The sequence below is a fragment of the Trichosurus vulpecula genome, chromosome 8 (genome assembly GCF_011100635.1).
Source record: "Trichosurus vulpecula isolate mTriVul1 chromosome 8, mTriVul1.pri, whole genome shotgun sequence".
Lineage (NCBI taxonomy): Eukaryota > Metazoa > Chordata > Mammalia > Diprotodontia > Phalangeridae > Trichosurus > Trichosurus vulpecula.
In genome coordinates, this window is record NC_050580.1 from 204041211 (window position 1) to 204064181 (window position 22971).

The following is a 22971-nucleotide window of genomic DNA, read 5'->3' on the forward strand; positions in this document are numbered from 1 at the left end:
TTTGGCTCAATGCAAACAGCTAATGAACATTCAAGGCACAATTAGAAACGAGGTCTTGCTGACGCTACTATGCTCTATTTGGAGCATATTTTCAAATGATCTATTATACTTTACAATTCTTCTCTTGAAAACTATTTGTTTACATCTTTGATCACTGATCTGTGGGGAAACAGTTCTTGGTATTATGTATTTGTGTCATTTTCCTACATAACTCAGCTATCAGACTTTCATCACTAAACCTTTTATTTTTAAACTACCTAACCACCAGTTTTAAAGTTATAGAAGGATTTAGAAAGTAAAAAACAAAAAGGTTTGTGTTTCAGTTCTGAAGATTTAAAATTTAAGACTTAAACCCAATTCTTCCTGACTCTGTGGTCCACCTTCCTTCCATTCACTATATCAATGCTGTCTCTCATATTGAACTGTGTGTAGGAAAAATTTCCCATCCTTATCCATAAGGATGATAATTTAATTCTCATCCAAAATTTGAGAATTTACATTAAAGAATTTACATTAAAGGAATTCTAAAAGTAGACAAGTAGAACAGAAGAATGTGTGGTTAGGAAGCCAATGCTAAGAAATACAGTTTTTAGCACACGTAAACATTAATTTGTTAACACTCAAAACGCAAAATCCCTGTCTAATAACTAAGTTATCATACTACTGGAGGAAATGAATATCAATAATTCTATTCTAACTATAAAGAAAACTGGAAGATATAAGGAAATTATAGTTAAATAGGATAGCTGACAAGTTTTCAGAACTGAAAATTAGGGATATACCTCAAAATATACCTCAAAAGACAACAAGAAACATCATTTTGGGAGACATTTGGTCATCTTCCATTGCAACGCTCAAGAGGAGCATAAACAAAGCATGAGAAAAAAATAATAGTACCTTTGCAACATCAGTTGCAAAAGGTTGAGAAATTCTACAAAGAACTTAAGACTCTCCATACTAAATAAACACAGTGAATTCAGTGCAAAGGTTCGGTATTGGGAAGATGACAAAAAATATGTTGGAAAACATAACTCAGAATCAAGGAACGATAGAGGGATTTCAGCAACAGAGAATCTGTGACCTAAAAGCGTTGCAAACATGCGACTCAAACCCAAATAAACTAGGCTTTCCCTTGAGGCAAGCAAGTCATCAAAGACTCCCTATCTAATCAAAGAAACAAAGGCCAGACTCATCAAGGGCACTTGATTAAATAAGTGCTAAAAGAGAAAACAGTAAAAGAAAGTCCCATCTTAATTACTGATACAGCCTGGAAACCATCCTTGGCTGCTGCCATTCCATAGCTACATCTTTGAGCATACAGTGTATATGTACATTGTATACATACGTGTAAAGTGCTACAATAGCACACCATCTTACACTAGAGCAAGGAATTTCAGGTGGATGAGGTGAGGGATAAAGGAAGAAGACAACAGATGAAATGGAAAAGATAAGGTCAAATGCCAGATTATTGCGTTATTAAGAGAGTGAGAGGAAAGAAGTTGGAGGCACCTATTGTAAACAGCCTTCTCAAGGAGTTTAGATACAAAAGACAGGGGAGATAGGAAATGAGAGTTGGTGGGATCAGAAGGATCACCTGAGGATTTTTTGAAGATGGAGGAGACACAGGAGTGTTTGTAGATAGCAGGAAAAGAGCCAACAGACAAGGAGAGTTTGAAGACGGAAAGTGGGAATGACAGAGACGGCAATTTATTAGAGAAGACTAGACGGAATGACATCACTTGAACATGCAGAGGTGCCTTGGCAAGGAGTTGGGCTAACTCTTTATAAAAAATTAATTCATTTTTATTTTTCAACATTCACTTCCATAAACTTTTGAGTTTTAAATTTTATCCTCCTCTCTCCTCCCGAGGATGACATGCAATCTGATATAGACTCTATATATACATTCATATTAAATGTATTTTCACATTAGTCATGTTGTAAAAAAGAATTTGAACCAATGGGAGGAACCACGAGAAAAAAGAAACAAGACAAAACAACAACAACAAAAAGACAGTAAATAGTTAAGCTTTGATCTGCATTCAGACTCCATAGTTCTTTCTCTGGATGTGGACAGCACTTTTCATTATAAGTCTTTTGGAGTTGTCTTAGATCCTTGCATTGCTGAGAAGAGCCAAGTCTATGAAAATTAGTCATCACATAAAGAGGCTGTTACTGTGTACAATGTTCTCCTGGCTCTGCTCATGTCACTCAGCATCAGTTCATATAAGCCCTTTCAGGTTTTTCTGAAGTTCACCTGCTCATCATTCCTTATAGCACAATAGTAATCCATTACATTCATATACCACAACTTCTTCAGCCATTCCCCAATTGATGGGCATCCCCTCAATTCCCATTCTTGGCCATCACAAAGAGAGCTGCTATAAATATTTTTGCACATGTGGCTCCTTTTCAGTAGGGCCAACTCTTCATGAGACAAGGGTGAAGAGATAATGGCAGAAGGTATCTGAGTGATAAGAGGAGGAAGGGAGAAGAGGGAACTCTATACAAACAACATCAATTTTTTCAGTAAAATATGAGAAAAGGTTGTCACCTAAGAGGGCTTGGAGAGGGCAAGCCAGGAGAGTTTTAAGGAAGGATGAAAAGGTTTGGAAGAGCCACTGAGAAGAACAAGATAGTGAGTTAATAAGAGAATTGTAGAGGGATTGCCTAGCAACAGCAAATCAGCTGGAAAGGAGAATCCTTAAAGGCAATGGTCAAAGAGGACTGACGTGATTTTAAGAAAATAATTCCTCAAGGATGCGCAGAAAATTAAATTATTATTGTTCTGTTTAATGAAGCAAAATATTAACTGAACTTTACCCTGAGCACCATAACAATGTTTTATCTCATTTTGGAATTTTATCTATTGTCACAATAATGCTTTAACTCCCAAATTGCTTGGTCAAAAGAGATTTTCAAGGTCATAAGGAGGCAGTGTTTCTTTCTAAGTAGGACTACTAAATTAGGATAGTATAAATTTTTTTAAAAATTGTTTTTTGCAGGCTTGTGACTAAACTACAGAGTATGAAATTTATTCCTACAACTTACTAAGATCTTTTAGGTAATCCTATTCATGGATGACATTTGTGCTGATTGTATCAATTCCTAGAACACAGCAGGGTCTCCTACATGAGATCCATAATCAGAAAAGAATTCACAGGAAGGGTGGGGGTGGAGCCAAGATGGTGGCTGAAAAGCAGGGACTAGTGTGAGCTCCCCGCTGAGTCCCTCCAAAAAACCTATAAAAATGGCTCTGAACCAATTCTAGAACTGCAGAACCCACAAAAGAGCAGAGGGAATCAGGGCTCCAGCCCAGGACAGCCTGGATGGTCTCTGGGTGAGGTCTATCCCTCATGGAGCTGGGAGCAGAGCAGAATGGAGCAGAGCCCCGCCTGGGCGGCGTAGAAAAACCAGACCAGGAGCCAGGTGGAGTGTGCCCTAGCGCCCTGAATCTGTCTGCTGCAGCAGTTACCAGACTTCTCAACCCACAAACACCAAAGACAACAGAGAAGGTTAGCGGGAAAAACTGCGGGAGAGGAATTAAGTGGCGGATCAGAGCAGGAGTGAAGATCTAAGTCCAGTCTGGGTTGGGGGTTCTTGGGGAAGGAGGAGTGCTGGTATGACAGAGCTGGCACATCCCCCCAAGCTTGGAACATAGAACTCTTTAGTCTCCAAGCAGTCATACCCTGCTGAAAAACTCAAGGGTCAAGTTAGTTGACTGGGAATATGACCAGGCAGCGAAAACACACCCAGATTCAGTCTCAGACTTTGGAATCTTACTTTGGTGACAAAGAAGACCAAAACATACAGACAGAAGAAGTCAACAAAGTCAAAGAGCCTACAACAAAAGCCTCCAAGAAAAACATGAACTGGTCTCAGGCCATGGAAGAGCTCAAAAAGGATTTGGAAAAGCAAGTTAGAGAAGTAGAGGAAAAATTGGGAAGAGAAATGAGAAGGATGCGAGAAAACCATGAAAAACAAGTCAATGACTTGCTAAAGGAGACCCAAAAAAATACTGAAAAATACACTGAAGAAAACAACACCTTGAAAAATAGACTAACTCAAATGGCAAAAGAGCTCCAAAAAGCCAATGAGGAGAAGAATGCCTTGAAAGGCAGAATTACCCAAATGGAAAAGGAGGTCCAAAAAACCACTGAAGAAAATACTACCTTAAAAGTGAGATTGGAGCAAGTGGAAGCTAGTGACTTTATGAGAAATCAGGATATTATAAAAGAGAACCAAAGGAATGAAAAAATGGAAGACAATGTGAAATATCTCATTGGAAAAACCACTGAACTGGAAAATAGATCCAGGAGAGATAATTTAAAAATTATTGGACTACCTGAAAGCCATGATCAAAAAAAGAGCCTAGATATCATCTTTCAAGAAATCATCAAGGAGAAATGTCCTGATATTCTAGAGCCACAGGGCAAAATAGAAATTGAAAGAATCCACCGATCACCTCCTCAAATAGATCCCAAAAAGAAATCTCCTAGGAATATTGTTGCCAAATTCCAGAGCTCCCAGATCAAGGAGAAAATACTGCAAGCAGCCAGAAAGAAACAATTTGAGTATTGTGGAAACACAATCAGAATAACCCAAGATCTAGCAGCTTCTACATTAAGAGATCGAAGGGTTTGGAATACGATATTCTGGAGGTCAATGGGGCTAGGATTAAAACCAAGAATCACCTACCCAGCAAAACTGAGTATCATGCTCCAAGGCAAAATATGGATTTTCAATAAAATAGAAGACTTTCAAGCTTTCTCAGTGAAAAGACCAGAGCTGAATAGAAAATTTGACTTTCAAACACAAGAATCAAGAGAAGCATGAAAAGGTAATCAAGAAAAAGAACAAGAAAAAGAAATTGCAAGGGACTTACCAAAGTTGAACTGTTTTGTTTACATTCCTACATGGAAAGATGATGTGTATGATTCATAAAACCTCTGTATTATGGTAGCTGAAGGGAATATTCATATATATATATATGTTTATGTGTATATATGTATATATGAGTGTGTATGTATGTATATACGTACATATATATATGGAGAGAGAGAGAGAGAGAGAGAGAGAGAGAGAGAGAGAGAGAGAGAGAGAGAGATAGCGGGCACAGGGTGAGTTGAAGATGAAGGGAAGATATCTAAAAGAAATAAAATCAAATTAAGGGATGAGAGAGGAATATATTGAGAGAGGGAGATAGGGAGAGATAGAATGGGGTAAATTATCTCGCATAAAAGTGGCAAGAAAAAGCAGTTCTGTAGGAAGAGAAGAGAAGTCAGGTGAGGGGGAATGAGTGAATCTTGCTCTCATCAGATTTGACCTGAGGAGGGAGTACTATACATACTCAATTTGGTATCTTATCCCACAAGAAAAAAGGAAGAAGAAGAAGATAAAAAAAGGGGGGATGATAGAAGGGAGGGCAGATGGGGGTGGAGGTAATCAAAGACAAACACTTTGGAAAGGGGACAGGGTCAAGGGAGAAAATTCAATAAAGAGGGACAGGTTAGGAAGGAGCAAAATATAGTGAGTCTTTCACAACATGAGTATTGTGGAAGGGTTATACATAATGATACGCATATGGCCTATGTTGAATTGCTTGACTTCTTAGGGAGGGTGGGTGGGAAGGGAAGAGGGGAGAGAATTTGGAACTCAAAGTTTTAAAAACAGATGTTCAAAAACAAAAAAAAAAAGTTTTTTGCATGCAACTAGAAAATAAGATACACAGGCAATGGGGCGTAGAAATTTATCTTGCCCTACAAGAAAGGAAGGGAAAAGGGGATGGGAGGGGAGTGGGGTGACAGAAGGGAGGGCTGACTGGGGAACAGAATACATGCCATCTTGGAGTGGGCGGGAGGGTAGAAATGGGGAGAAAATTTGTAATTCAAACTCTTGTGAAAATCAATGCTGAAAACTAAATATATTAAATAAAAAAAATGTGGAAGCAAAAAAAAATAAAAATAATAAATAATTAAATAAATGAATGAACGAATAAGTAAATTAATTAATTAATGAAATTAAAAAGAAATAAAAGAATTCACAGGAAGAATCAAGTAAATGAAGAATGCCCTCGTCTGGATTGATTTATGATGTTTAGCTGCAATTTTTGTTACAAGTGAGGGAGGAAATGACTATTTCATTCTTTAAAAAGAATGCCCATTGTTAAGTCAATGATATTTAGTAGAATGGACAACCTACATAGGTAGTCTATCAGTAGATGTATCTTGGAAAGATACTGCAGAGGGACAATGAATTGGGCCCAGAAATGAATAGAAGGAAGGGAGTAGATCAGATTTCAATCGGAGTTTTCCCCCCATTTTTTTATTCTGACTTTTACAAACATCAACTAAAATGAGCACTTCCATGTATGCAGTAGAACAGAGATGACTGTACAGGAAACTGAATCTCCATTATGTACAGATTGCTCTTCTTTTTAAGTATATATTAAACATATTACTTTCAAAGCTGTCCAGCTTTTTGTTGATCCTTTTGGCCTTTCTCTGTATTCCTTTCAAAAACATGTTTTAACGATCTTTTTTTTAATGGCATGGCTACCTTTAACTCCTCCCACTCAAATGAAGCAGAAAAAAACTTTTGCAACTAATATGAATAGTCAAGCAAAACAAATTCTCACAATAAGCTGTGTCCAAAAGTATAAGTCTCATCAGCAACTTGAATCCATTCCCTCTCTGTCAAGAGGCAAGTAGTATGCTTTATCACCAGTCCTCTAGAATTGTGGTTGGTCATTAATTAACCAAAGTTATTAGGTCTTTCAAAGTTGTTTGCTTTTACAATGTTGTCATTGTACCAATTGTTCTCCTTCTGTTCATTTCACTCTCCATCAGTTCATACAAGTCTTCCCAGGTTTCCCTAAAACCAGCCTGCTGGACCACATTTGAAAAAATAGATAGTGCTTTCTGTGACCCTCAAACTTTTCTATGAAACAAAGACTAATCTTCACATCATCAACATTCCATAATTTCTCAGAAGAGTATGTCCTAACTTTATGCACAGGAAGAATCTTGTGGATGGAGAAAGTTAACTGCCCAGACAACAATACGCAGCTGGATGGAAAACCAATAATGTGGTCCACCCATAAAATGACAGCACTACTCAGTGGAAAGAGCAGTAAATATGGAGGAAGACCTGGGCTTACCTTTGTTAAGTCACTTAACCTCTCTGGGCATCAGTTTCCTTACTGGCATAATAACAAAACTGGACTCAGTGACCTCTAAGATCCCTTTCCCCTCTAAATCTATGAACCTATGATCTTATATCTTGGACAGATCCTGCAGATGAACATGGGCTTGGCACAGTGAGCACAAGTAGGCTGCATTTATTTAAGTGGCATAAAAGATACCATCAGAGATTTGTGAGCAGAAAAGAAAATGTAGCAAGAGCAAAGAAATAACAATCCATGTGCTACACTAGCACCCATGTGATGTCAAGAGATCTAGAACAAGGCCCTGCTCTTTTGGCAGGAGAACCCACGTGAATGAGATCACAGCTCCACTGAAGTCTTAAAAGGGTATCTTAACATATTAATTTTCCCATAGATTCTATAATTAAAATAAATAATAACCATAGAATCACAGCATAGAATGATAAGCTCTTTCAAGTTAAAAATGCCTTTTAAAGGTCATCTGGTTCAAAACTCCCTAATTTTATAGGAATGGAGGTCCACAAAGGCTAAGTGATTTGCCCTCAATTATACAAAGAATTGGTGCCAGAGCCAGGACTAGTACTCCAAAGCTTCTGATTTCTAGTTAAATTATTCTTTCTACTACTGTTTTGATAGGGATCCCAAGTTTTGAATTCTATTAAATTTTCAGTCCTTTGCTATAATATTCTGTTGTTGTTCAATCATTTTCCACTGTGTCTGACTCTTCATGACCCCATTTGGGTCTTCTTGGCAAAGATACTGGAGTGGTTTGCCATTCCCTTCTCTAGCTCATTTTACAGATGAGGAAACTGAGACAAAAAGGGTTAAGTGACTTGCCCAGGGTCACACAACTAGTAAGTTTCTGAGACTGTACTTGAACTCACAAAGATGAGTCTTCCTGATTCCTGGCCTGGCACTCTATCAACTATCTCTAGCACTATGTCTGGCACTCTATCTCTATGGACACCTAGCTGCCCATTTGCCACGATATAGATGTAATAATAATGTAATGCCTTGAAGACCACGGCTATGATAATGGAGTTTGTGCTGGCAGTGCCCACCCAAGGTCACAAGGCTTGAATACGAGCTTACAATACAGACTTGGTCCCAGGACCAATGTATCTAAAGGCTGACTACCAGAAGATTGACTACCAAGTGAGGAATCATTTTTAGCCACAGTAACTCATTAAATATTTAAAAGTACTGAGAAAACCAAATGTACTTTAACCTTTAATGAACTGGCTTTATTTTGTAATTTATTTTATTGTGTAACACTGCTTACATTTTGTATAACTATCCAAGTCACTTTCTTACTCTTTAAGTTCAGAGGCAGTGGTGGGATTCAGCTGGTTTGCACTGGTTCAGGAGAACCCGTACCAAATTTTAGGTTGAGTTAAGTGAATCAGTTGTTAGTGGGGGCAGGGCTGGCACCTGCCATGTCAGCGGTGGTGGTGGCACCTCTTCTCGGTTCCATGGAGAACTGGTTCTTAATTCATTTGAATCCCACCACTGTTCAGAAGTTCATAGGTTCAGAAGTTCAGTTTTCCCTTCTAAATGAGTTTAAAAGTTCAGCTTTACTGTAGATCACCTTAATTAAAAGTAACCTATTATCTTTGTTCCTCTAGCAGTATTTGCAGGATGCAAGTACTGCTATCTCTAATTGCCCTTCTCTGAAATTTGGCCTGGTAACTACAAACCTTTAGCTAGTCTTGCAGAATGCAGGTGGACTTCATCAGTCAGAAGGGAAGGAGGGGTTGTTGCTAGTCCTGCATTCCCAATCTCCAGCCAAGCATATTGTCCCCCATGCCTATGATGCTACAGGCTCTGTAGCCAATCATATTGTGTTCTCCATCTATGATGATGCCTTCTATTTCTGGGATGTTCCTCTGTCTATAAAACAGGGCTGTTCCCCTCATTTGGGCATTTGGGGTCGTAGCTAGATGAGGAGGCTGGGATTCTGTTTACTGGCAAATTCAGGCTTCACTAATGAATTGATCATTATCAGAACTTTGTGTCTCGGTTTTCCTTAATGTAGATCATAACAGTACAGAAGTCCTCAATTCGAGGTGACTTCCTTTGGCTTCCACAGTGAGAGAAATTTTTAGATAGTTACGAAATATTTAACTCTTTGGATTCTTAGTGTAATCTCTAATAATAGAAATAACCCAGGAACATGGAGACATTCACATCATAAATGAAAATGGACAATATAAGGAAATCACAGATATTTTTAAGAACAGTTTTGAAGTTCACCTCAGAAAGAAAATAAAACAATTGGAGAGGTGGTTTTTTGTTAGGTTTTATTTTGTTTTTTGTTTTGTTTTACTCACAAGCCCAAAGGTAGAGGAAAGATAACCTTTGTGTGGGATACTTTGTCATGCAGATTTTCAGTACTCCAGACATAAGATTAAGCAAACATCATATCCCTATGAAGATAGCTGTGGCTTAATTAACATGGACTTTGATACTCAATAAATTCATTAAAAAATGCGTACCTTCAAAGAACAACAAAAACTGTTTTTGGAAATATGATTCATGAGCAAAGAATAAGAGATCAAAGGTTCATAGACTACTTAAAAAGCTTTATCATTGTACTTGGTGAGCACAAAACAAAAAAAAATTAAATCCACAATATTCTATTAGAGAGAAAACAACTGTCTGCATGCAATCAGATCTTTGACTGGTTAGAGCAAAGGTCAAAGTAAACACCAAATATATGACTGTGATAGAACACTATTGTGTGGTAAGAAATGATGAAGGGGATGGCTTCAGGACAACCTGAGAAGATATGTATGTTCTGATGCAAAGTGAAGTAAGCAGAACTAGAAGAACATTGTATACAGTAACAGCAACATTGTAACAATAATCAACTACAAAAGATTTAGCTCCTCTGAACAATCAAACAGCCAACCACAATTACAAAGAACTCACAACGAAAAATGCTATCCACCTCCAGAGAGAGAGGGAACCAATGAACTCAGTACAGATTGAAGCATATTTTTTTCACTTTATTTTTCTTGCCTTTTTTGTGGGGGGGGGGGCCAATATGGCTAATGTAGAAATATGTTTTGCAGAACTTCATATCTATAAGGGTATCCTATTTCTCACCTTCTCAATGGATGGGGGAAGGAGTAAAAGTGAAAGGCCAATCACTATATATGATTGCAGCAACTATAAACCATGTTTTAAAACAAGTTGTCAACTTGAAAATAAGAATGTTTACAAAGACTTCTGTTTTCTTGAGAAATTTAGCGGTTGTAAAATAGTTACCACAACACGGAGGCTGAAATAGTCCCCAAATCACACTGATTAGTAAGCACTTAATCTCCTTGTCAAGCAGACAGACAGGCTAGCTCATTGGAAAAATGGTACAGGAAGATGTCAGAAGAATTTGTGCAATATCAAAAAGCAACTGAGGAAAATATGAATTTATACAGAGCTTGGTGTCAGATGCAGATAGATAAATCTGTGCGTTTGCTGATGAAATACAAAGTATAATAATAATAATGATAATAGCAATAACTCAGAGCAAGCTTGTAAGGTAGTTAATGAAATTATTTGCCTAATTTTCCAGACAAGAAAAGAGAAACCTGGAAACGTTAAATGACATAACCAAGGTCATATAATTACTTTCAGAACAAGGATTCAAACCCAAGTCTCCTGACTAGTCCATTATTTTTTTTCCACTGCACTTTCTCTTCATTTTTAATTGAGGGAAAGGGGAGAGGTTGAAAGAAGGACTATTGAAGCACTTTTTTTTACATGCACATGAGGGAACACAAGGGAATTCAGAAGGAAGCACAAATAAGCAGGCCAGTTTTGAAAGTTAATATATAGAATATGCTTTTTTTTAAGGAAGTGGTATTACATGGAGGTTCACAGTTTCATATTCCAGTGCTTAGCACATTGCCTAGCAAATGGTAAGCCCTTAATAAATGTTTAGTGATTGACTGACACATACAATTTGAAACCAGACAGATTTTTTGTTTGTGTGGTGTATATTTGTGGGTTTTTACCATATTACAAATTAAAACATCTCTGCACTATTATGAAAACTGTTTTGACCTGGAACCCTTCAGGGGGCCCCAAACCATACTTCGAGAACTTTTGAGGATTCTAGTCCAATCTCTTAATTTTATAGACATAGAAACTGAGGACCCAAGAGGTGAGTGATTTGCCAGAGGTCACAAAGTTATAAGTGGTACAGCCAGGACTTGAACCCAGTCATCTAATTACAAATCTAATGCTCTTGACACTATGCGATAAGGAAGGCTATTACATGAAAGACAGTAGTGACTATTCTATAGTCAGTCAGGGTAGGACAGTAAAAATTGATCCATCAAGAGATCTTACCTATCGACAACCTATAGAATACATAAAGCTTGTGAAGGGATGAATTAGATGACCTCTGGAACCTCTTCTAGGTCTAAGCTTCTATGATTAAAGTTAGACAAATGGCATAGAAGTAGATCGATACTTTCTATAGGAAGTGGGAAAATACATTTTAAGTATCAATAATAAATTTTAAAAAGAACAATTAAAAAGAATCTATTCTACTTCATATCATTCTAATTATTGCAAACGATTCCAGGGTAAGGAATACAAAGAAGAGTTTTGTAGATGTTTGCTCATGTGCTTTGGGCTCTGTACCACTGTGGACAATTTTCTAACATAACACTATTTTCTATCACCTTTTTTTGCATTTTAGGCCAATAACTGTTGTTATGATTTCTATCTCTTTAAGAAGTAACAAGTAGCCACAGCTATATATTAATCATAAGCAAATACATACCAGGTCGGGAATTCAGTACAACTCTATGAACACGCATCACTACGTTCAGGCAGTAGACCTACAAAGATCTATCTTCAGAGCTTCCTAAAAATTCAAAACCAAAGAAGAGTTTCAAAAAATTGAATAATTAAAGGAATAAAAGAAATGCATTAAGATCATGTCTATGTTACCAACTGGATTAAAGCAGCATATGTATCATTTACTCAAACAGGTAGTGCAGCTCTTGGTCCTCTCAAAGCTTACTCAATTGAAAACTCCCAAATGACATTTTCTTCCAAAGCTGGTCCTGCTATCTGATTATAAAATTAATGCCTATAAAAATCATGTCCAAATATCATGAATACTTTCTTTGGGTAGGGAGTCAGCAGGCACAGGACATCATAAAAGTGAAGCTTATTTTAACAGATAGATAACAACTGGTTACTAATGTTGCATTCCTACCTGAATTAGCTGCCTGTGTAAAGTCAGCTTCACCTAACTTGTTGGAACAAAGATCAAAATAAATCTAAGACTAGAAAAAGAAAATAAAACAAAGATATTGGCATGCAATTAAAGAAACTCCAACTTGGTTTATTTAAGCAAACTGTTGATGTCAGGCCAAGGCAGGAAAGGAGTACATGGAGGACACAGGGGACAGCTCTGCTAAGGCATGACAATGGGTTCTTATGTATGAAGGACAACAAGCAGGCCAGATTGGTTTGGTTGGGCCAGATAGTTCATGAAGAAGGATTAATGGAAGTCTGGAGAGGTAAACTGAACCTAGACGGTAAAGGATATTAAATGTCAAACAGAGGAGTTTGTTCTTGATTCTGGAGACAATAGGGAGCCACTGTCATTTCTTGAGAGAGGAGTGGAATGGTCAGATTTGAACTTTTAAGGAATCAATTTGGCAGCTTTGTGGAGGTTGGAGACACTGCATGCAGAAAGACAAATTAGGAGACAAAAGCAGAGTGGTGGGGAGGGCCTAAATAAGAGTGGTAGCTGTATGAACATGAAAAGGGTTGGAAGCAAGAAACACTGTGATAGAATCAACACTGATTTGGTTCATATTTATCCCTACATGAAAATCAATATCAGAAAATATCAGAACGTCTTGTTTCTAGGTGCACATCACTTCCACCCCACCATCACAAGCAAAATGAATGCTAAGTCTATTACAACAGGTAATAAACAGAAGTGGAGCCCACATGTGAGTCTCAATTAGCATGGGGCTGCATAAAAGGAAACCCTTTCTCTTCCCAGAGGGTAAATCCTCTTCCCTCCATAAACAAACTCAGACACCAGACTGGGAGATCCCAATAGCATATGAGGAGAATTAGAAAGTTTGTTGAAGGTAGCATCCAAGTCTCCTCTGTGCTTCTTTTCCCTGGACATCCTGCTTGGTCCATCACTTGAAAACGTAATCATTTCTCTGTATTTTGTCTTCTAGTCAGTCTCTACAGCTTCATAATCTATACAAAGTACTAGCTAATTGTGGTGGTTTCCATACTCTGTTTGACTTAGGTATACTTTGCCTCAAGCATGGCAACCAGCTCAACTTGCCCAGCCAGTTCTGACATCACATCAACATAAAAGTCCCCTACCATTTCTGCAAGCAGTTTGTCTTCTCACTCCCAGCAGGGCTACCTTTCTTTCCCCACTCCATTCAATCCCAAGCTTTATTCAAGCTCACAAAAATAGTGAAAAATGAGTGCTTTCCTATCAGTTATGTCCACTACAATCTCAAAATCTCTCTCTCTCTCTCCCAAACACACATACATATTTATGTATGTTATAGTACAGATATTATATATCTATGTATAATCAACTTTCTTTATTAAAGACTAGCATTTGAGAATGATTGTAAATGATCTTTAAAACGAAAACAGCATTGTTTATTTTATACCTCCCCCTGCAAATATTCAGTTCCCCATGAAAGTTTCAAATATATGCAGTACCTCTGGGGCTACTCCTCTGGTTCACACTTATAGGTTTTACTCCCCAAGGTGTGATAAGAGCAATATCCAAAGGCTCCACTCCATGTAGGCAACGCTAGTTTTTCTTCAAAAGATATTGAAACTGATCTCGATTTTTAATTGGCTCAGGCCATTGATGTGGCACCCTGGTGTCCTTGCTCCCTGCTCTCTGATGCTTGACTGGTGGACCAGCATGGACAACATAGATGTGCTTAGCTAAATCAACAGTGTCCTTCAAAATATCCTCCCCTGCTACGACTGAGCAAATGTCCTTTTGTTAACTGTCAGATTATCCATGAGTGTTTCATGTTTTCCAAAATCAGACATGAAGTACAAGATCAGTCTGGTAAGCTCTGGCCTTCAACACCAGGGCACAATCACACTAGGTTTAAGACACCATGCAGGTACACATTGCTGAAATTACAGCTTCTGAGCTAAATGCATTCAACAAGGCATTTATCGAAATTAGGTCAAAGGCATTCACTGTTTGGCATAGTAAAAACAGGAGCTACAAAACACTCCCCCAATAAACCTGGGGCACTAGTAGAGAAGCACGCATGTCCAAGACAACTCACTTCTTACACTACTTTTCCTAGGATTCAACTATATAATATCCAGTGTGATGGGACACTGTGATAGTGGAAGGAACACTTGACAAAGTCAAATTAGAAAATCAGGGTTTATTAGTTTTGAAAAAGTCATTCAATCCCTAAGGGCATGTTTTCTAAATTTTAAAATAGACTTAATACTATTTACCACACATGGCTATTTTAAAGATTAAATGAATGTATATAAAATGTTGATAAAAAAATTTAACCTAGTAAACTATAATTTTGGACATATGGATTGTTTCTAATTTTTTTTACTGCTGCACCCTGTCTGGGCTTCTTCCCCAACATGTTACTTGTAGGTTGGATCCCCCAGAAGGCAGCTGTTATTCCCATAGGTTCTAGGGTACCTAGACACTATACTTCATGAACCTACAACTAATGTTCCCAGCAGTAAGCCAATAGACAGGATTGGCTCTTAGCAAAGGCATTTACTAAGTAGGCAAATTAAAACTCTCCCAGTAAAAATACATACATACATACATACATATACATACATACATATATACATATATATATAGAGAGAGTGTGTGTGTGTGTGTCTCAACAGAAAGGATGGGCACAAACTTTTAAGTACAATGTAAGGAGGTGTACATGTAGGAAATACTTGTGGTTAAGTCAACTAACTCACAACTGCAGGTCCCTCTCTCTTTGTAGAGTTCCCCCATAGCTATGTAATGCATCTACATAGACAGTAATCACCCCCACTCCCCAATTCCCCTAACTGGTTTCCTCCTGAGGCAGTTTTAGGCTAGAACTCCAGAAATGCCCAACTCTATTTAAAGCCCTCAGGTGCATGATCCATTTTCAGCCCAGCCAATCACATTCCCTTTCTGTTCACTCAGAGAAAGGTGTTCACACTTTGAAAGGGGAATGCTGAGCGCTGGTAGCAAAATAATATTTCATTATCTTTTATCTACTCACTCTCTATGACATCAACTACTACTATTGCAAATGACACTATTCTGAACATTACTGTACTAATTATGGTTTTTTTTCCTCTCTGGTTATTTCCTTGAGATTTGTTCCTAAAGTAAAATTACTAACTCAACCATATTCTCACTAATATTGAGAGGTTTTTTTTAACTGTTTTTGCTGATTTAATAGGTATATAATAATACTTTAGGGTGCGTTTGATTTGCATCTTTTTAATCCCGAGTGAAGTTATGCATTTTTCTGTGTGACTTATTGGTTATTTTTAAACAATGGTAAACCAGGTACATCACCTACCAAACAAGGCTCATTGTTGTTCAGTCCTTTCAGTGGTGTCTAATTCTTTGTGACTCCATTTTGGGTTTCCCTGACATAGATATTGGAGGTTTGCCATTTCTGTCTCCAGCCCATTTTACAGATGAGGAAACTAAGGCAAGCACTGTTAAGTGACTTGCCCAGGGTCACACAGCTAGTAAGTGTCTAAGGCCAGATTTGAACTCAGGAAGATGAGTCTTCCTGACTCCAGGCCTGGCACTCGATCCACTGTGCCACCTAGCTCCTACCAAACAGGGCAAATGTAGGCTTAAACAAACCATAATGCAAATATCAAGATTTAAAAGTTATATTTAAACACCAAGATTATCTGAATCATGGAAGGGCGACAGTAGCATCGACAAGAATACAACCATATTATCCCTTCCACGTGAAATTTGAAATTTGCTTTCTGCTCTAGTTTCTCCTTTCATTTTCCAAGAAGCATGTTAATTATCTCCTAAAAGAAAACAATCTTTTTGTAATATTACTTGCTTGGTAAAAAAAAAATATGCTGGTACACTTGGTATACTTCCAGTATATGTATACTGGAAATGTTTTTATTCTTTAGATTAAGTACAGTGGATACTTGGTACTAAAAGGTCTCTGTTAGAGATAGGATGGCACAGTGGATACAGGATTGGGTATGGAGTCAGGAAGAAATGAGTTCAGATGGGAGCTCAGACACTAGCTGTGTGACCCTGAGCAAGTCACTTGTTTACCTCAGTTTCCTCAATTGTAAAATGCAGATAATAATAGCAGCTTACTTCACAAGATTGTTGTGAAGATCATTTGAGATAATATTTGTAAAGCTACTGCCTGACATGTAGTACACACTTAATATTCCATTTCTGCCATTTGAATAAAATCACACATTGGCAGAGGAATAAAATAATGTGTATATAACACAGGTGTCAAAATATTAAGAGACATCTTGTTTTCCAGAGTTAAGGCCCAGCAAGCAAGCTGTGCCCTGAGCTTGGTGGAACAACAATCCTTTGTGCTCACCCTCCGGATGATCTCAGAACTGTTTCTGGTTATGAAGCCCTGCTATGAAGCAAACATCACATTGTTGCTGTTATCCCACATTGTTAGGGCTACAACTCACTTCTAAAACATAGGAATAAGTATTAAGATCTCCCCACACTGCCTCAGGCCCACCCTACTAGGGATGAGGTCCAGCAATGTGTCCTTGCTCAAAATCCATTTTCCTCACTTTGAAATTAAACTTCTGTTTGATTCCTGACTCTCCTGTCTTTAGCCAGTTTAGTCTGGCTTGAGTCACTCACAGGGTAGAGACCGGTTCCAGTCTGGCTGACCCAGGAGATAACAGTTTTAAAAGTAAAGTAAAAATCAATCACTTTTTGTTGCTTCATAAACAACTTGATTGTGATCCACTAATGTCCAGCATGCCCAGTTATTGCAACTTCTTCTGGGGAGAGGAAGTGGAGAGTGAAGATGGCAATCATATATACTTGAAAAAGAAAGCCTGTTTCCTGGCTGGCATGAAATCATTTCCTGCCTGACAATAAAATATCCTAACATTATGAAGTTCCATAATTGTTGATTTGCAATTGGTGATAAATAGTTCTTCTCCAAGCTGTGGGACTCTAGGCATGTCACTTAACCCTGTTTGCCTCAGTTTACTCATCTGCAAAATGAGCTCAAGAAGGAAATGCCAAACCACTCTAGTATTTTTGCCAAGAAAACACCAAATGGGGTCACAGACAGTCAGTCATGACTGAACAACAAAAGCTGTGGTAAACCCTACATGTGTATCTCTTGGATGGGCTTCTGGCAAATGATCAGCTGATGCTAATTAAACTTTTTATTTTCTAGCCTGGCCTCCTGTTTTGACCACCAACCAAAGGCACCGAAGTGGACAGGATTACTCTCTGGAGGATTTCAGGAGCTCTGGGGTTGAGGAATTCCCCATCACTGGCTTTCCAGTCTTCTTATACTCTACTCCCTTCCCTACATCCACTGACACTAGCCTCCCAGCAGTTCCTCTGACAGGACACTATCATCACCCAACTGCATTTTGCGGGCTGTTCCCCCAATCCGGGCACATCTCCAACTTCATCTCTGCCTCCTGATTTCCCTGGCTTCCTTCAAGTCTCAGCTAAAGGGCCACCTTTTGCAAGTCCTCCTAAATAGTACTGCCTTTGGTCTGCAAAATTAGCTGTTAGTTATCAGTTGTTTTGCATGCTGTCTCCCCCAAAACAACACTGTGAGCTCCTTAAGAGCAAGGACATAGCCCCAGCACTTAACACCTGGCACATGGTAAGCGCTCTGTAAATGCTTGACTTGGTTTGGTGCAGGCCAAAGAACGAAGAATTTGGGATTCCTAAGGCATGAATTAAAATTCCATTGTGATTCTGGGTAAATCATTTAACCTCTCTGACGCTGGCAAGTTAACCTCTGAGCCTCAGTGTCCTCCTTGGAAAATGAGGGTCAGATGCGATGGCCGTCTTTAAAAGGTCCCCTCAGCTCCAGTTCTAATCAGTTCCTAGGAGTATCATACCCACAGCAGACCCACTGAGGCATACGAGTGTCCTGGGACCAGAGGGCATGAGGGGGGTGGTGCCGACCTTAGGTTACACAGGAGGGGGAAGTAGAGGTGGAGGCGCGGGGTGGGGGGCAGTATTTGAGCCCACTCCCCCCCCAGCGTTTTCCGGAGTGTGCACCTCCTCTAATACAGTTATTCAGTTCCCTCGCTCCCCTAAATTACCCGCAGGTCCTGGGCGAAGACCCTTAGTCAGACACTGAGGCGGTCACTCACCTGGAAGAAGGTCCTCTTGGGAGCACAGTGGGGCGTTAAAGGCAGGAACTCCGAAGGGTTCTGCAGAGGCTGAAACAGCCTGCCCTGCGCATGCGCAGAGCTCCTTCTTCGCCTCTGGGTCCAGCCCAGAGTAGCCGAGCACATTTGCTCTAGTTGGAAGGCTGCCAGCTCTGTCCTACCAGAAGCCATCCCTGGTAGCCCAACTTGAAACTCTTACTCTTTCAAAGGCACCTTGGTAGCGAAATGGAAAAGAGCCATGGACCTGGAGTCAGGAAGATCTGATTTGAATATGACCTTTAGCGCTTATTAACTGGGTGACTCAGATCGAGTCTCAATCGCTTTGTACCCCGATTTTCTTACCTGGGAAATGGGAGAGCAATAGTACCCACTATACAGGTTTTCTTTGTGAGATCAAGTGGGATATTTGAAAAGTACTTTGCAAACCCTAATTTGTTTTTTTTTTTTTTAGCATTGTTTTTGGTTTTTAGATGTTAAAAAGTCTGGGACAGAAGTTTTCAGTCTTTTTGTGTGTCACAGATACTTTTGGCAACCTAGTCAAGCCTATGGACCCTTTCTCAGAATGATGTGTTAAAATGCATGAAATAAAATACATAGGGTTACAAAGGAAACCTATTACATTGAAATACAATTAATAGAGGTTAATAAAAATATCAAAATATTTTTAAAAACAGGTTCTAGGATTCTAAGTAAAGAAGCCCTAATGGGAAGAATGTGTAAATGCCTTCTTCCCCTATAGGCTCTCCTATTCAGTTCCTGTGATTTACACCTGGAAGGAATCATAGAACATAAACTACTTGAGTGTAGGGACTGTCTTATTTACTTGTATTTGTATTTCCATCACTTAGCACAGTGCCTGGAATATAGTAAACATTTAATAAATCATCTGCCTATATATCTCTGCCTCAGTTTTCTCTCTGAACAATGGGGATAATAGCTCTTACCTCCCAGGAATGGGAAGATAGCAGGAGATCAAAGTTATAAAGTGCTTTGTAAACCTTGAAGCACTACAAACATGCTAGTGATCATGATCATCTACCTATCTAATCCACCGCCTGCATTGAACAGATAGGGAAACTGAGGCCCATAAAAGACTTAACTAACATCACAGGTGCAGTGGCAAATAACACTGTGGAAGCTTGGTTTGATAAGCAGCTGTGCCACTTGCCATCTGTGTCATCTTGAACAAGTCACTTAACCTTTCAGGTCTGAATCTATAATGCTATGAACCATGGCTATCAGACCCCAAATTCAGGGCTTTTCCCACTGTACCATGCTGCCTTTTGGCATCCCATTGTTCTTGAACTGAGTCAAGGTTTTAAAGATGTCAACCTGTGCCCCATTCATGTTTACAGACCTCAGCCTAACATCATAACAAAAAAAGTCTTAAGACACCTTCGTACTTCTCAGTAAAACTCACTTAATTCTTCCTTTACCCAAACCCTGCCATCTCCATCCCCAAAACTGCAGGGAAAGTTCTAGCTGATCATTTATTGTAACAAAGAATAATGGTAAAGAAAAACGTAGCAACGCAAAGGCCAATTCTGACAACATACTGCCAAGAGGAGAGGTGGGGAGGGGAGTATGTTTCATTGTCTCTTCTCAAGGACCAGAATTGTGCTTTACAATTAATCCGGGCTTTTCTTCTTTTTATTGTATTAATTTACACTTGTAGCAGGCAGTGAATTCAAGCACATCCCCTAGGTTGATTGATGAAATTAGAGGATGTAAGGGGCAGGTAACAGACAGTGAGATGTAAAGGTTACGTTTTTGGAGTGGTACCATTTCCAAGTTCTAAGACTTTAGTCCTTTTCAGATCCTGAGTCGTCTAGTCACAGCTTAACAATATATTTGCTTGGGAAAGAGTCTGCAAACTCTGATAAGGACTGGCAAAGGAAATAGATATGCCAGTATCCTTTTGTGCACCCACTTACTAAACAGCAAGGACTGAGAGAAGAGGAGTGAATCTGCTAGCAATCAGACTTCAGAATCAGTGTAAATGAAAGTCTGCTATGGAATAACTTAGTCTTCACCTTTTTCCTTTGTATTTCTTGGAGAGTACAGCAAGTGTTTAGAAGATATCTCTTTCTTCCTTTCACTTCTTCCCTCTCTCAGGATCCTCATGCCAAGACCACCCCTCTCTTTTTACTCCTTTCTTTTCACTATTAGGAGAGACCCTGTTTGCTGGAGCTAAGGCCCAGCAAGCAAGCTGTGCCCTGAGGTTGGCATAACAACAATCCTTTGTGCTCACCCTCTGGATAAACTCTGCTGCAGCACAATCCCAGAATTGTTTCACATGAGCCCTAGGAGGTCTCTGATCTTGGACAACCACCTGCAGGACCCATGTTCCAGTGATGAAGCCCTGCTGTAAATCAAACTTGCTTCATTGTTGCTGTTACCTCTCATTGTCAGGGCTCCAGCTCACTTTGTAGCTATTGTCATATGTATCAAGAGTTGGCCTCAGTAAAATGGGTCTCCACCCAGAGGATGTCCTGGCACGTGTGTCTAGTTTCCCTCCTCCAATGCAACAAGGAAAGCTTTTTGCTTATAACCTGGATAAGTTATTTTATATTTTTCAGAATTAACTATGGTTGTAGTAACAGCCACATTGTGCTATGACTAACTTTGATAGACTTAGCTCTTGTCAGCAATGCAAGGATCTAAGACAACTCCAAATGATTCATGATGGAAAATGCTGTCCACATCCAGAGAAAGAAGTAGGGAGTCTGAATGCAGATCGAAGTATACGATTTGCTCTCTCTCTCTCTCTCTCTTTTTGTTTTGTTTTTTCTTTCTCATGGTTCCTTCCATTCCTTCTAGTTCTTCTTTACCACATGACTAATGTGGAAATATGTTTAATAAGAATATATAGGTATGTAGGGCCTTTATCAGAGTGTATACCATCTTGGGAAGGGGGGAAGGGGAGGGAAGAGGAGAAATTTTAAAACAAAAGCTTATGGAAGTAAATGTTGAAGACCAAAATTAAATTAATTAATTAAAAAACCAATCAAACAAACAAATGAACAAAAAGATTTAATTGTGGTTGTGATAACCTGTGTGAGCTCTTTGGTAGTTTCAGAATTAATAGTGGTTGCACAAACTCTGTGACCCCCTGGTCATTAGTTTTTGTATTGGATTCCCCCAACAGCAATGGCTTATTTTAGAAGCAAGTAGACATAGGAGGCATAGGCTATGTATGGCCTGTGAGAAGAGACCAGTTGCAAAATCAAGTCATATTAGTGTGAGGAGCAGAGTTTGGCCTCTAGAGATCCTGGTCAGGAGATGGCAATCCCCAAGACTCTCCTTGGGTTCCGGTTCTTTGCAAAAGTGCATAGCAATATGCTAGGCCAAGATGTCAGCTGAGCCCCAAACTGAGGGCAGGGGTGACTACAGCCAAGCATTGAAGCAATATCTAGCAGAGTCCAATGGAGACTGGCAGAGACTATGTGACTGAGATTGGAGAAAATGGTTCGAGGCCATCAGTCCTCCTGTAGCCCTGAAGTTTCAGAGGCATGAGTGGCTTCCATATGTCTTAGCCACATGAGTTCCCTCTGTGTATCCTTTCTTCCTCTGATGCCAAGGGGATTTAGGGGACTGTATGCCCCAGGTTTGTGGAAATATTTTGTTGTCACTGTTCCTACTATGCTATTTCAGTAAATACTTTGTGCTCCTTCCCTTCATTGTGCCTCTTTGACACAACCACAACCCTGGGGGCCATCTGCAGTCATCCTGCTCTACATCTGGCCACTGAACCCAGATGGCTCTGGAGGAGAAAGTGAGGCTGCTGACTTTGCACAGCCCTCCCTCACTCAAATCAAAGTCAATTGCAAGTCATGGCATCACCTCCCTGATGTCATGGTCCTCTTTGAGAATAAAGGACCAACAATCACAACCACAACCCTCGTGCCAGACCTCATAACCTGATGCCTGGACTGTTGTAATAGGTTTCTAGTTGGTCTCTCTGTGTCTCTCCATTCCAGTCCATCTATCCTTCACTCAACTCTTAAGTGGTTCTTTCAAAAGTGCTGTTCTGATCATGTCACCTTCACCCCAATCACTCAATGAACTCCAGAGGCTCCCTAGGACCTCCAGGATCAATTATAAAGTCCTCTGTTTTGACTTTTAAAGTCTTTGATAATTTATCCCTCTCCTACCTTTCTAGCCTTCTTATACCTTACATACTCTAAGATCCAGTGACACTGGTCTTTCTGCTGTTCTGGGAATCAGACATCCCATCTGGGGCTTCTGGGCATTCTCTCTGACTGTCCCCCAAGCCCGGAATGCTGCTCCTCCTCCCCTCCCCCTCCTGGTTTCCATAGTGTCCTTCAGGTCTCAGCTAAAATCCCTCCATCTACAAGGAGCCTTCCCTGAATCCCCTTATTAGTAGTGTTTTCCCTCAGTGATTA

At 39.4% G+C, this 22971-nt stretch overlaps 1 protein-coding gene across 1 annotated transcript in view; it reads right to left on the reverse strand.

Annotated features, from left to right (window-relative positions):
• Window positions 1-18641, reverse strand: part of LOC118827966 (prostaglandin reductase 2-like) — a 52238-nt gene extending 33597 nt beyond the window's left edge. Inside the window, exons 1-2 of the mRNA XM_036734321.1 lie at window positions 18548-18641; window positions 11958-12041 (exon numbers count right to left, since the gene is read on the reverse strand). Of these exons, the coding sequence (XP_036590216.1) occupies window positions 11958-11994 (37 nt within the window). The 5' untranslated portion in view covers window positions 11995-12041; window positions 18548-18641. The remainder of the gene's footprint in view (window positions 1-11957; window positions 12042-18547) is intronic.
• Window positions 18642-22971: the final 4330 nt, after the last annotated feature.